Genomic DNA, 16,071 nt, shown 5'->3' on the forward strand with positions numbered 1-16,071 from the left:
TAGCAGGTCAGCAACTGGAAGCAGTTAATACCATAAATTATCTGGGAGTACGCATTAGGAGTGATTTAAAATGGAATGATCATATAATGTTGATTGTCGGTAAAGCAGATGCCAGACTGAGATTCATTGGAAGAATCCTAAGGAAATGCAATCCGAAAACAAAGGAAGTAGGTTACAGTATGCTTGTACGCCCACTGCTTGAATACTGCTCAGCAGTGTGGGATCCGTACCAGATAGGGTCGATAGAAGATATAGAGAAGATCCAACGGAGAGCAGCGCGCTTCGTTACAGGATCATTTAGTAATCGCGAGAGCGTTACGGAGATGATAGATAAACTCCAGTGGAAGACTCTGCAGGAGAGACGCTCAGTAGCCCGGTACGGGCTTTTGTCAAAGTTTCGAGAACATACCTTCACCGAAGAGTCAAGCAGTATATTGCTCCCTCCTACGTATATCTCGCGAAGAGACCATGAGGATAAAATCAGAGAGATTAGAGCCCACACAGAGGCATACCGACAATCCTTCTTTCCACGAACAATACGAGACTGGAATAGAAGGGAGAACCGATAGAGGTACTGAAGGTACCCTCCGCCACACACCGTCAGGTGGCTTGCGGAGTATGGATGTAGATGTAGATGTAGATGCTGGAGCAAGGGCCAAAAGCGAACTCCGGGAGGTAATAGAAAAGAGGGATGTACCTCATCCTGGCGATCAAAGGAATTATTGAAGAAGGAGCCATAGGATAGTGGCCACACATGGCAGACAAACAGCGTATGTGTCTGCTGAGGAGAAAGTCATGGCAGTATGACAGCGGTAGTCCAGCAGCTTCTGCATACAGACTCTCAACCGGGCTAGTGTAAAAGGCACCAGTGGCCAAACAGATTCCACAATGGTGGATAGTATTGACACAGCATAAGAGGGACCGACATGCACATGCATGAACAAAGCACCCACAGTCTAGTTTCAAGCAGACAAGAGACCGGTACAAATGAAAGAGAGTGGTCCAATCTACACCCGAGGAAGTACCATTGAGGACGCGTAGGACATTGAGAGACTGCATACAGCAGGCTGCCAGATAAGTCATCTGGGAAGACCAAGAGAGTTTGCTATTGAGCAAGAGCCCAACTAATTTCTTAGTTTCAATGAACAGAAGAGCAACAGGCCCAAGATGTAAAGATGGAGGGAGAAACCAACTGCACTGCTAGAAATACATACAAGCGGTTTTGACAGTGGAAATACGAAAGCCATCATCGATGCCACATGATAAAAGACAATTGAGTCATCGCTGAAGACATCGCTCAATGAGACAGGTCCATGAAGAACTGCAATAGATGGCAAATTCGTCCACAAATAGGGAGCCAGAGATGCTTGGTGGGAGATGAGCCATTATAGGGTTAATGGCAATAGCAAAGAGAACGACGCTCAGGCAGAACCCTGAGGCACATCGTTTTCCTGGATAAAAGTGTCTGACAAGGCAGAACCCATACGTACCTTAAACACTCGGTCTTTTAAAAATTCTTCAAACAAATGGGGCAGGGGGGCACAGAAGCCCCACGTGTAGAGAACATGGAGGATACCAGTCCTCCAGCAGGTGTTTTAGGCTTTCTCCAAATCGAAAAACAAGGCCACGGTCTGGAATTTCCACAGAAAACCATTCATGACGTAGGCGAACAAAGTAACGAAATGGTCAACTGCAGAACAGCAGACTTACAATCCACACTGTGCAGTGCTTAGTAAATTGCGAGACTTGGGCCACGGTACCAGCCAGACATGAATCATACGTTCCATCACCTTGCAAACACAGCTTGTGAGAGAGATGGGGCATTAGTTAAAAGGAAGGTGTTTGTCCTTATCAGGCTTAGGTATGGGTATGACAGTGGCTTGACGGCAGCACCTGGGAAACGTGCCTTTTGCCCAGATGCATTTGAATGTATGAAGGAGAAAGTGCTTGCCCACAAGAGAAAGGTTCTGCAACATCTGAATGTGAACAGTGCTTGGCCCTGGAGCAGACAATTGGGATGAAGTGAGAGCATGACTTAGCTCTGTCATAATAAAGGTGGCATTGTAATGCTCACGATTCTGGAAGAGAAGTGTATCGTCCGAGCCTCCTCCGCTTGTTTCCTGTGGAGGAAGGCCTGATAGTGGGAGGAGCTCGAAATTTCCGCAAAATGGCAGCCCAAGGTGTTGGAGATAGCAATAGGGTCCACGATGACATCATCTGCTACTGTCAGGCTGGAAATTGGTGAATGGATCTTGGTCCCAGAGAGCCGTCAGAGGTTGGCCCGCATGACGGAAGAGGGGATGCAACTGTTAAAATGTTAAAAGAACTAGTGAATGCAATCCAGCTACCTTCTTTATCCCGAGAACACGACGACACGCCCCAGTCCACCAAGGGCCCGGGACACAGTGTGGTAAAGAGGAAGGGCGAGGATGGAACATTCTGCGGTGGTAAGGATAACGTTTGTAAGATATTCCACCTGGTCATCACAACTGGGGAAATCATGTTCATCGAAGATCGTCAGAGAGGAGTAAAACCTCCAGTCGGCCTTAGTAAGCTTCCATTTGGGTGTGCACGTAGGTGGGGTAGGGGTCAGCAAACGGACAGCACATGGGATGTGGTTGCTAGAGTAGGTGTCAGAAAGAGCGGACCACTCGAGACAATGGGCAAGACAGGCAGTGCAGAAGGATAGGTCCAAATGGAAATAGGTGTGTGAGGAGTCTGAAAAGAACATGGGTCTTGAGTGCACCTGTTTTAAGGCAGAAGAGGTTACGTTGATTAAGGTGATCAGCTAAGACGGCACCTCTCTGACAGGTTCTGGGAGAACCCCAAATGGGATGGTGCGCATTAAAGTCATCGAGCAGCAGAAATGGGTGAGGTAGCTGCCCAATAAGCTGGAGGAAGTAAGCCCTGGTGACATTGAATAATGGAAGGAAGTAAATAGTACAAAGGGTAAAGGTCAAGTGATGAAGGAATAGGCGACCTGCAACAGCTTGAAGACAGGAAGAGGGAAATGGGCTGACTACGAACATCATCCCGTACAAGCAGCGTGATTCCCCCACGAGATAGAATGCCGATCTCGGGTGGAAGGTCAAAATAGACAAGGAAGAAATGAGAAAACTCAAAGTAGTCGCAATTTTGTTTCCTGAAGGCAGAGTACAAGTGGATGCTGTGATTATAAAACCAGCCATAAATCCTCTTTGCTGGAGCGAAGGCGGCAAATGTTCCATTGGAGGAGAGTGAAGATGAGGAAAAAATGAAGGGGTGTCACCTCGGCAGATGCCGAGTGCCATCCTGCGAAGACTCGCTGCTACAGGGCACAGAGGCAGGAGGATCCTGCTCCATGAGGTAAACAGAAGTGTTGGCTTTCTTCTGTTGTCGGACTGCGGAGTCCAATGCAGAAAAACGGTTGGTGGTGCGCACCGGTGACAAAGAGGCAGGCCGGGTGAAGGTACCATATGGTGACACCATCGAGGAGGATCTTCAAGTCAGCGAAGGAGAAGACCATTTTCCTTTGATGGACTTCTTCAAGCCTTTGTGATTAGCAGAGGAAGACTGAAATGTTGGTTGGCTGGAGGAAGTAGGAAGTCTTTACGGGAGTAGTATTCCTTCTGTCCTTTCCGGTTGTGTAGCTGTTGATTTCGCCCTGTGAGGCGAGAGTTTGATGGCTTTTTGCACAGCTGGACGAGAGGAATGCAATGCTACCATGACAATGGGCGATTTCGCAACCTCAGAGTTGAAATTGAGGTCACTTGTCTGCATGGCCATGTCCTTCATGGAGTGAGATGTAGCCAGAACAGTACTTTTAAGTGCCAGACATAAGAACACAGGGTTTGCAACTAGGCAATAACTTGCAAAGGACAAGGAGGGAACTTTTTCCTTTACCCGGATCTCCTGGACAGCCTGCTCATTGGCATGGTCACCATTGCAGTCGATACAGCAGGGAGAAGGAGGCAGACAATTGCCCTCGTGCGTATCCTTACCAAAGGTTACACATTTGGCTAGGTGCTGACAAGACATTTGAGCATGGTTGAAAGAAGGCCATTGGTAGCAGTGCTTGGATTCGGAATGTATGGTTGGACTGTGAGAACCTCATAGTTTGATTTGATTTTGGATGAAAGCACCTTTGTATCAAAGGTGAGAAAAAGAGTGCATGTGGGCACTAAGAAGGCATCTACCTTTTTCGTCACCAAATGGACAGCAATGACACCCTGATCAGAGAGGTATGTTTGGATTTCAGCCTCGATCAGACTGTTGAGCTGCCTAGTGTAAATAACACCACAGGAAGAATTCAGCGTTCTATGGGCCTCGACACGAGCAAGTTATTGTCTTGAGAATCAGAACTAGTCTCCAAAAGCAAAGTGCCATTCCATAAACGTAAGCAGGACTTCATAGGACCGGCAACTGCATCAACACCTTTCTGAATAATAAATAGATTTACCATTGTGAAGGACTGACCGTCTTCAGTATGTGAACCCTTGAGGAACTGTGGTGCAGCTGGGAGGGTCTTTGAATCGTTAGCCTCATTGCGTTTACATTTTGTAGATGTGTTGATAGTGCAGATGATTGGCCTCATTGTGAGAAAATCCCCCCCCCCCCCCTCCCATGATATTCAGCGTCTCCGATGGCACGCACCTTCCAACTGGAGGCCCACTTCACAAGGAGGCACACCTGCCTTAGTTGATTGCTCACACCTCCTACACACTTGACAGAGGGACCAATTGGCAATTTGAGAAGGTAACAGCTGCGGCAATCACCCGTCCCTGGGCCTGGCCTGTACCACGGGGTACATGGGAACCCTACCTGTGGACACGGGGCCAGTTATACATCACACGCATGGGCCAGCCTTCAGGAGTGCACGGGGAGGGGGGGGGGGGGGGGGGGAAGGAGAGAGAAGCCTCAAACCGAAGAAGAAGAAGGATAGGAGAAGGTGAATGAAGAAAACAAAAAGAAATGAAAAACAGTTGTGAGACTGTTCTTATGTCAGCTACGGACAGTGTGGAACATTCCCCAAAACACCACAGAAATGTTCCCCAAGGGAGGGGAAAAAGAATAGCAAGAGGAGAGACATGCAGCAGAGAAGGGAAAAGATGCTCCAAAGGCTGGGGCCCATGTTAGATTGTTCCCCCGCATCAGTATCTTTTGTAATGAACTGTTTTTAGATGGATAAAGTAAGCCAAATGGTATATGTGCTTCATTAAGACCATTGTTGTTATTTTATTTCAGTAAAACGAAATACATTTGTGACAAAAGTACGCATTTCCTTGGAGTTGCAAGACCAATTTAAAATACCTTCACTGATTCCAGAAATAACCTCAGAAAAAAGAAGGCCTCTTGAAAGAAGTGTATAAAGCAGGTAAGAGCTGTGTAAACCAACACTACAGGTGACCACCAATAAAATGTTAGTTCTACTGTGTTCTTATTGTCAGTTTATTAGTCACTGTGTTATGTCTATTATTTTACAGTTACTGTGTAATTTTTCTTTCGAGAAATATGAGTATACAGTGTACAAACCACCAGCGACCGCCACAGTTTTCTTCTTCTTATCATCCACTCTTTTTAATACATAAATTATTTTCGAAGTGCCAAAATGTACTACAATAAATAAAATGTCTATAAAATGCTGAACTGTGCAATGTACTTGTGGTGAGACAATCTCAATTCCTGAAATCTATCGACCATGGCCTCTGGCTTGTCGAGGAACACTGCAGTCCTGGGTCCTTCGATAAACCATAAAAATCCACCGCATTATGCCATACACAAACACTGTAGTGATTTGAGAAATTCTGTGTAAATTTTAGAACCATGCAGCCTTCTACCGTCTTGAACACACAATATTCTAGTTACGAGTGTGGGATGGTAAAATCCTACCTACTGCGTGTCACATGTTTGTGTGTGCTGGTTTAAAATCAGTCATGGGGAGAAAGTAAACGCGGCGGTCGAACGGCACCGACAAGTACCCGTCGGGCAATCCATAGAGGTTTTAGTGTGTCTTTAAGGAACAACCATGGAGTTTTTATGCCGCTCTGTGCTTATTGTGTCATTGTCTATTGTTATGTGAAACAAGAACAGTTGAAAAAGTACTCTTGTAGACTCTTGACTCCGCCTTGGTACAGGCAAGACGTGTTTTCTGATTCATTTTAAGGAGGTCATGGTAGCTAAGCCAACTTTCTTTTAACTATAACTCATTTTGTTTCTAATGTTCGACAGTACGAGGTACTTACAGAAATATATCTAAAAAGAAAGATGATGAGACTTACCAAACAAAAGCGCTGGTAGGTCGATAGACACACAAACAAACACAAACATACACACAAAATTCAAGCTTTCGCAACCAACGGTTGCGTCATCAGGAAAGAGGGAAGGAGAGGGAAAGACGAAAGGATTTGGGTTTTAAGGGAGAGGGTAAGGAGTCATTCCAATCCCGGGAGCGGAAAGACTAACCTTAGGGGGAAAAAAGGACAGGTAAACACACGCACACACACACACATATCCATCCGCATATACACAGACACAAGCAGACATTTGTAAAGGCAAAGAGTTTGGGCAAAGATGGCAGTCGAGGCGGAAGTACAGAGGCAAAGATGATGTTGAAAGACAGGTGAGGTATGAGCGGCGGCAAATTGAAATTAGAAATTAGCGGAGATTGAGGCCTGGCGGATAGCGAGAAGAGAGGATATGCTGAGGGGCGAGTTCCCATCTCCGGAGTTCTGACAGGTTGGTATTAGTGGAAAGTATCCAGATAACCCGGACGGTGTAACACTGTGCCAAGATGTGCTGGCCGTGCACCAAGGCATGTTTAGCCACAGGGTGATCCTCATTACCAACAAACACTGTCTGCCTGTATCCATTCATGCGAATGGACAGTTTGTTGCTGGTCATTCCCACATAGAACGCTTCACTGTGTAGGCAGGTCAGTTGGTAAATCACGTGGGTGCTTTCACACGTGGCTCTGCCTTTGATCGTGTACACCTTCCGGGTTACAGGACTGGAGTAGGTGGTGGTGGGAGGGTGCATGGGACAGGTTTTACACCGGGGCCGGTTACAAGGGTAGGAGCCAGAGGGTAGGGAAGGTGGTTTGGGGATTTCATAGGGACGAACTAAGAGGTTACAAAGGTTAGGTGGGTGGCGGAAAGACACTCTAGGTGGAGTGGGGAGGATTTCATGAAGGATGGATCTCATTTCAGGGCAGGATTTGAGGAAGTCGTATCCCTGCTGGAGAGCCACATTCAGAATCTGATCCAGTCCCGGAAAGTATCCTGTCACAAGTGGGGCACTTTTGGGGTTCTTCTGTGGAAGGTTCCGGGTTTGAGGAGATGAGGAAGTGGCTCTGGTTATTTGCTTCTGTACCAGGTCGGGAGGGTAGTTACGGGATGCAAAAGCTGTTTTCAGGTTGTTGGTGTAATGGTTCAAGGATTCCGGACTGGAGCAGATTCGTTTGCCACGAAGACCTAGGCTGTAGGGAAGGGACCGTTTGATGTGGAATGGGTGGCAGCTGTCATAATGGAGGTACTGTTGCTTGTTGGTGGGTTTGATATGGACGGACGTGTGAAGCTGGCCATTGGACAGGTGGAGGTCAACGTCAAGGAAAGTGGCATGGGATTTAGAGTAGGACCAGGTGAATCTGATGGAACCAATGGAGTTGAGGTTGGAGAGGTAATTCTGGAGTTCTTCTTCACTGTGAGTGATCTGGACTCACAGTGAAGAAGAACTCCAGAATTTCCTCTCCAACCTAGGCTGTAGGGAAGGGACCGTTTGATGTGGAATGGGTGGCAGCTGTCATAATGAAGGTACTGTTGCTTGTTGGTGGGTTTGATATGGACGGATGTGTGAAGCTGGCCATTGGACAGGTGGAGGTCAATGTCAAGGAAAGTGGCATGGGATTTAGAGTAGGACCAGGTGAATCTGATGGAACCAAAGGAGTTGAGGTTGGAGAGGTAATTCTGGAGTTCTTCTTCACTGTGAGTGATGTGGACTCACAGTGAAGAAGAACTCCAGAATTTCCTCTCCAACCTCAACTCCTTTGGTTCCATCAGATTCACCTGGTCCTACTCTAAATCCCATGCCACTTTCCTTGACGTTGACCTCCACCTGTCCAATGGCCAGCTTCACACGTCCGTCCATATCAAACCCACCAACAAGCAACAGTACCTCCATTATGACAGCTGCCACCCATTCCACATCAAACGGTCCCTTCCCTACAGCCTAGGTCTTCGTGGCAAACGAATCTGCTCCAGTCCGGAATCCTTGAACCATTACACCAACAACCTGAAAACAGCTTTTGCATCCCGTAACTACCCTCCCGACCTGGTACAGAAGCAAATAACCAGAGCCACTTCCTCATCTCCTCAAACCCGGAACCTTCCACAGAAGAACCCCAAAAGTGCCCCACTTGTGACAGGATACTTTCCGGGACTGACCAGATTCTGAATGTGGCTCTCCAGCAGGGATACGACTTCCTCAAATCCTGCCCTGAAATGAGATCCATCCTTCATGAAATCCTCCCCACTCCACCTAGAGTATCTTTCCGCCATCCACCTAACCTTCGTAACCTCTTAGTTCGCCTCTATGAAATCCCCAAACCAGCTTCCCTACCCTCTGGCTCCTACCCTTGTAACCGCCCCCGGTGTAAAACCTGTCCCATGCACCCTCCCACCACCACCCACTCCAGTCCTGTAACCCGGAAGGTGTACACGATCAAAGGCAGAGCCACGTGTGAAAGCACTCACGTGATTTACCAACTGACCTGCCTACACAGTGAAGCGTTCTATGTGGGAATGACCAGCAACAAACTGTCCATTCGCATGAATGGACACAGGCAGACAGTGTTTGTTGGTAATGAGGATCACCCTGTGGCTAAACATGCCCTGGTGCACGGCCAGCACATCTTGGCACAGTGTTACACCGTCCGGGTTATCTGGATACTTCCCACTAACACCAACCTGTCAGAACTCCGGAGATGGGAACTCGCCCCTCAGCATATCCTCTCTTCTCGCTATCCGCCAGGCCTCAATCTCCGCTAATTTCTAATTTCAATTTGCCGCCGCTCATACCTCACCTGTCTTTCAACATCATCTTTGCCACTGTACTTCCGCCTCGACTGCCATCTCTGCCCAAACTCTTTGCCTTTACAAATGTCTGCTTGTGTCTGTGTATATGCGGATGGATATGTGTGTGTGTGTGCGTGTGTTTACCTGTCCTTTTTTCCCCCTAAGGTTAGTCTTTCCGCTCCCGGGATTGGAATGACTCCTAACCCTCTCCCTTAAAACCCAAGTCCTTTCGTCTTTCCCTCTCCTTTCCTCTTTCCTGATGAGGCAACCGTTGGTTGCGAAAGCTTGAATTTTGTGTGTATGTTTGTGTTTGTTTGTGTGTCTATCGACCTACCAGCGCTTTTGTTTGGTAAGTCTCATCATCTTTCTTTTTAGATATATTTTTCCCACATGGAGTAGTTACAGAAAGTTATATATGTATGCTGAAAGTGTGAATTAAATTGTGCATGAAAGTCAAATACATCATTAACTGATGAAAAGGAAAGTGTGTATGTCTACTTATTTCATAAGTAGAAAGAGGCTTAAAAGTTCCTGTACCTAGCGTTATTCGATGGAGAAGAAGTTGAGATTTTCCAGTAGCGAACTATCCCGTAAAGAAGAGGGGCTACAAAATTACAAATAAGTCACCTCGTAAAGAAGTGGAATGTGGTTTGGGGAAATTATCAGTATAACCCACACCCACACTCACACTTTAAGTCATCAGAACGTTAGAACACATATGGAGTGCGAGCAGACTGGTGAGACTAGATCTTATGGGCAGGGCCTACACATTAATGGGAAATGATGGGCTTCAGATCAGCAGGCGTGATACGCTAGAGATACCCACAGAAATGGCCTGCAGTTTTGGCCTGTTGTGGAAGTCCACTCGTGTGCTGTTTACGTGTCACAGACACCATGTTGATGAAATGAGAGTGTGTTGATTAATCAATGCAACAGATAATTTGTGCAAATACTCTGAGAATCAATACTAATGAGGACAGATAGCAACTCACTGTAGAGACGATCGCCGAGTCACAGACAGGAACATAGAAAAGACAATTTCACTTTCACAACTAAATTTTTGGTTACAGCCTTTGTCAGAAAACAAGAGCATACACATTTACACAGTCCCTCAGACACAACTCATGCACACATGACATCTGTCTCTGGCATCTGCGTCAACAATCTCTGAGAATCAGATCCGAACAATCCGCTCCTCCCACCTCCCTACCTCTCTTTGGCAGCTGCTAGGCTAGTGGCAAGAAGTGGTGGCAGCACTGACTGTAAGCTGAGGAGAGTGGTAGGAAGGGGAGAAGCAGTAGGAGTGAGGGAGTGGGAAGGGGTACACATACTCAGCTGCGCACAGCCAGTGACGGCGCATGACATCTCAGTTAACAGACTATTTCGTCTACTGAGACAAAAACAAGGTTTTCCCAGTGGTTTTTTTTTTTCCCGTGACATGTTTCAAATTCCCTGGAATTCCCTGATATTCCTTGAAAGTTCCTGATAGTCCTTGAAATTCACTGATTTCCAGAACTTGTAGCAACCCTGGCTGTTCATGCTGTATATTAATGATCCTGCACGCAATTTTAATATTACCCTAGGATCTTTAGCCGATGATGCAGTTATCCATAATGAAGTATTGTCTGAGAAAAGATGCACAAATATTCAGTCATATCTTGGTAAGATTTCAGACTGGCAACTCACTTCAAATGTTCAGAAGTGTAACATTGTGCACTTTACAAAATGAAAAAACGTAGCATCCTATGACTATAATATGAAGGAGCCACAGTTGAAATCGGCCAACCGATACAAAGACCTGGTTGTATCACTTTGTAGGGATATGGAATGAATGATCACATACTCAGTAATTGGTAAAGCAGGTGGAAGACTTTGGTTTATTGGTATAATAATAGAGAAATGCAAAAGAGACTGCATACAAAACACAAGCATGATCCATCCTAGAATATTGCTCAAGTATGGGACCTGTGCCAGATAGGACTGACAGATAATATTAAATGTATACAGAGAAGAGCAGCATAAATGGTCACAGGCTTGTTTGACCAATGGGCAGTGACACAAAGATGCTGGAAGTGGCAGACTCTTGAAGAAAGATTTTGAAAATCCATTCGTACAGTTTCTACAGCCAACATCAGTGATGAATTTATGAATATACAACCACCTCCTATGTACTGCTCTGATAGGGATCACAAAGTCAAATTTAGACTAATTACAGCAGCCACAGATGAACTGAAGCTCTCATTATTGCCATGATCCGTATGTGGATGGGGCGGGAGAAAGCCCAAATTACTGGCACAGTGAGATGTACCCTCTGTCATGCACTTCTGACTGGTCTGCAGAGTGTAAATGTAGATAATCATGTTGTTATTCACTTAAACTGAAAAATGGGTGCAACATGCTAGAAGCAAACATGTATTTCATAAAGCCATTGATATCATAGGCATCACAGTGTGACAACATGAACTCAATACATTAAACATCGAAATAACTGCATCGGGAGAGAATAAAGACACAGGAAAATATTTGGAGTAATAATAAACAATACCATAGACTGGATTTATATACAACTTCTTGTTTCATTGCATGCATCTTAGCCTTACTCTAGCTTATCAAGTTATGTTCATTTGTAATTGTAATACCCAGCTTGTATAAAACTGAATGAGCATACATGTGACTGTAAAACTGTCAATATCCTTGAGGTGGTCTAAATTACACGTCATCACAAACTTTAAACAATATTATTCTATCTCACTTTTGAAAAATAAGTAGTTCACAAAATAAGCCAGCAACTTTACTTCTGAACAAACCACTGAGGGATGCTTCTAGGAATATTGTAGGTGTTCAGTTTTCTCATCAGCTTATATAATTCAGTTTTGCACACTCCCACAGAATTACGATCAGATGAATAAAGCTAGAACACTTGGAACCTCTAGAGCAGATAACTTTACGGTATGGGAACTGAATGCTGTGTGAAGCATGCAAGGGTATATTCTCATGCTACCTTGGTTACTTTGGCGATGAAAAACACGTAAAAGTGCATAAGCAAACACTGCAGTGAAGAGACTTACACTGGGTAAAGAACAATATAATAAAGCTAATATCAACCAAAAACAACAACTGCAGCCACTACTGCTGCTGCTGCTGCTGCTGCTGCTACAGGAATTTTAAATTACTGTACCTGAGAGGGTTGGTAAAACATCCTTAATCCAGACATTTACATGATAAATACCGGGGAGGTATTTTAGCCTCCTCAAACCAATCTGTGTCTCTACCACTAGTGGTTCATCACCTGAAAATGAAGAGAGATGTTTAACAGTTTCACAATAAGTTATGAACAAATGTGTAAAGAGAACCTTAAGGAGCTGAACAAATTTTACCAACAACCACTCACCAGCACTTTTTTCATCTGTGTCCGGCTCTTGTACAGTACTCCCACTGTTAATTTCTGGCCTAACTTGTTCTTTACTTTGTGTTATTGCAGAGCTTTCACACTGTGTTCTCTCTGTTATGTTGCAATTCCTAGCACAATGGCCTCTCAGCAGCACTGCACAGCCTTCATCCACATGTTGGTTTATAGGTGGAGAAATGTCACAACAAGTTTCTCCCACACTGAGATGCCCAGGTTTGCGCTTCTTTGATGGAGGTGCTCTATCTAATGTACTGCTGTCTCTTTGGTTTTCACTTCCTGAGCCACCATTGTTGGGGTCTACATCTGCCTGCTCTTCTCTGCTTGTTCCTCTCTTCTTTCTTCCAGAAACTTGATGCTGTTTATGTTTGACATGGAAAGACTGCTGAGTTTCCCCAAAAAACTTAGAGTGAGTGCCTGAGCATCTGAGTTTGGCAGGAGGTGCTCTGAGCCTCAGAATACTTTGTGAATCATCATCCATTTTGCCACCACCGGAATTTGCATTCTGCTGAGGGCCTGATGTCAGGATTGTGAATGACTCATTTGAGGAAGAGGGTACTGACAACTGTGATCCGGAATCATCTGCAATGTTATGAGAAACATCTGCAGTATTATTGTGTTGGTTTCTCTTATGGAGAAGGCTGGAAGAAAATAAATGCGAGATAAATGTTTTGAACTGATGCACATACAAGATTTTGTTTGTACTACAAGAAGACTTGTCTCATAATTAGTAACTGAGGATGCTGAGTGGGGGAGAGAGGGGGGGAGGGATAGAGAAATAGATAGGGAGAGGAGGAGGGAGGGAGAGCGAGCGGGAGGGGGAAGAGAGGGAGATAAAGTGGGGGAGGAGATATTTTAAAACAGAAGAAATACTTTAAACAGTTTCTACATTGCAGAGAAGAGGAGATGAAAATAACTACACATGTTGTGACGTTTTCTTCATTCACATGCTGAAACAAATTTGTTGTTGCACACTTAATTTCTTTCAAAAAGTGTTACCTGACATTGATACAGTATTTGTTTGAATACAGAGACATTAAGGCAAGTGGTGTTAAATAACATCATTTATTTTTCCTGCTGTTCTACAGTTCACTCCAACTGAGAAACGTGATAAGAGTACTTTGATACACAGAATAATTAGTTGCCAGCAGATTGTATGTGAAAGAAGTGACAGTGCAAAATGTAGAAATTGTCGAAATGTGCAAGAAAGAGTTCACACTGAATGAGTTGTTGACAGTGGGCAAATTATGGAAGAAAGGACATCATGCCAAGCAAAGTGAGATTCTAGTGTCTGCCCTGAAGAAGTGAAGTGCATACAATAAATATTCCATTGACAACATGGATAAATGTGTTGTTAGGCAGCACTTGCTGTGATATTGTGAATGATACAAGGCAACATTTACTTGGAAAAAATAAAAAGTGCCAAAATAAATTAGTCATCATGTGTAAATGACAGGGCATAGAAGCTTTGTATGGAAGTGAAACAAGGAGAACAAGCAATTTAGAAAAGAAGAAAATAGGTTTTGAAATGTGGAGCTATAGAAGAAAGGCTGAAGATTTAGTGCATAGATCAAGAATTACTGCGGAGATACTTAACTGAACTGAGAAAAAAGAATTTTATGGCAGAATTTGACTAAAAGAAGGGATCAGTTGATTGGACACGTCCTGTTGCATCTAAGAAAAGCCAATATGGCATTGGAATGAGGTGTGTGTATGGGGTGGGGGGTTAAAAATGGTAGAGGGGGGGGGGGGGGCATGGTTTGAGTACAGTAAGTAGACTGAAATGGATGTAGGTTGTAGCAGTTACGTAGAGATAAAGAGATTTGCACAGAATAGACTAGCTGGAGGGCTGCACATGAAACGAATCTTTGGACTGAAGACTACAACAACAGCTGTAAAGAAGGTTTCCTACATTAAATTTTTACAAATAATAATAATAATAACAATAGTAATAAATATATAAAAATGTGGAGAGCGTATGGTGAGGTATTGAGGTATGACACAGTACAAAATGATGATAATGCTTTATTGTGCAAATATTTATACTGTAAAAGGGATGTGCCTGTTCTGCTTGGAAGTTAAGAACACACTAAAGTCTGTGGTCAAGTTACAGATATTCCCCTTATCATACGTCACCAGTGTATATTGCAGTGGATGTTCCCAGAAAAACATACCATCACAATGGTTCATTTAGATGAAATGTGGATCCATACACCCTACACTGCCAGTCAGTATTTAATTGATGTGGATGCAGGTGATGACATGTTTTATTCTGGGTTCACATCTCATTTAACTCAGAGAGCAAAACTTTTGAGTCACTCAGAAAGGAACAGTAAAATTAAAAAAAGACTCAGAGGCTCAGATTATTGATAGTATAGGAACAGCCAAAAGAAAACAATCAACTCATCTGGTTGTTGGTTTTATGTACCAATTGAATTATTCATGCATTCTTTTGAGTGAAACCAGCCTGTGGGAGCAACCGAATGAAAACAGTGGGCACAGTCTGTAGCAATCACTTCCCCGCATAAATATGATTTACTAAGGATATTGTCTGTGTTTAGATAGGACACTATTCTGGAGTATGTCACCTTCTCAAGATATTGCAAAATAATACCAATAATGAAATGGTTCAGTAGTTACTAACATCCCTCCTATCACCTTTCTTATACAAGGGGTATTACACTGGCATATTTCAATCTCCCCGACAGTGGTTAGCACATTGGACTCGCATTCGGGAGGACTACAGTTCAATCCCACGTCTGGCCATCCTGATTTAGGTTTTCCGTGATTTCCATAAATTGCTCCAGGTAAATGCCACGATGGTTCCTTTGAAAGGGCACAGCTGACTTCTTTGCCCATCCTTCCCTAATCAGATGAGACTGATGACCTCGCTGTCTGGTCTCTTCCCCCAAATCAACCAAACCCAACTTAAATATGGGAACAATTCTTTAGTAATCAATTGTAAACACCATGAAATCCAATTGAGTTTCTGTTTTTTTTGGAAAAATATGTAATTTTTCTGATTTAAGGAAGACAAGTGGGTGAAACATCCATGTGATTTAATACTATGTGAGTTGCTTTATCAACATAATGGTTTGACTTCTCTCTTGAACTGCTGTCCCTATTTTTTTCTAATATGGCTGATCATTTATATCCCTTTCATTTAAATCAATAGTGGTGTAATTCTGTTTTATAGCCTATTGTACTATCTTGTTTCACTATATTTTATACAGACTTGACCATCTGTCAGAATTACTGTTTTTGGGTAGACTGTGCAAAAATCAATTCCAGAGTATTGCTGTCAGTCCAGAGCTGAGCTCTGATTAGGAAGATTATTTTTGCCCACATGGATAATATAACAGAAGTGGGTTTTTTATTTCATCATTATTGCAAACAAATTAATAAGAAAAGAGAATTTTGTGTTGAGATAATGGTATTGAGAAACTGAAGAATTGAGTTGATATGTGGAACTTGGACTGGCAGTTTTCAACACAGGGCCAGGGCAATGGATAGGTGAATGTATCACAGGAATTCTTTGATTAAAATTATTTTGCAACTGATGTTTCAGCGAGTCGAGCGTACGGTCAGCTGCCATCCTGTTGTAGTTCTTTCTCGAGA

At 43.9% G+C, this 16,071-nt stretch overlaps 1 protein-coding gene across 2 annotated transcripts in view; it reads right to left on the reverse strand.

Moving 5' to 3' along the window:
* LOC126092799 (uncharacterized) overlaps positions 1-16,071 on the reverse strand; it is a 211,449-nt gene that overhangs the window by 53,498 nt on the left and 141,880 nt on the right. For both annotated transcript variants that reach the window (XM_049908536.1, XM_049908530.1), the window contains exons 8-9: positions 12,439-13,094; positions 12,226-12,336 (exon numbers count right to left, since the gene is read on the reverse strand). In XM_049908536.1, the coding sequence (XP_049764493.1) occupies positions 12,226-12,336; positions 12,439-13,094 (767 nt within the window). The remainder of the gene's footprint in view (positions 1-12,225; positions 12,337-12,438; positions 13,095-16,071) is intronic.

The sequence above is a fragment of the Schistocerca cancellata genome, chromosome 1 (genome assembly GCF_023864275.1).
Source record: "Schistocerca cancellata isolate TAMUIC-IGC-003103 chromosome 1, iqSchCanc2.1, whole genome shotgun sequence".
Classification (NCBI taxonomy): domain Eukaryota; kingdom Metazoa; phylum Arthropoda; class Insecta; order Orthoptera; family Acrididae; genus Schistocerca; species Schistocerca cancellata.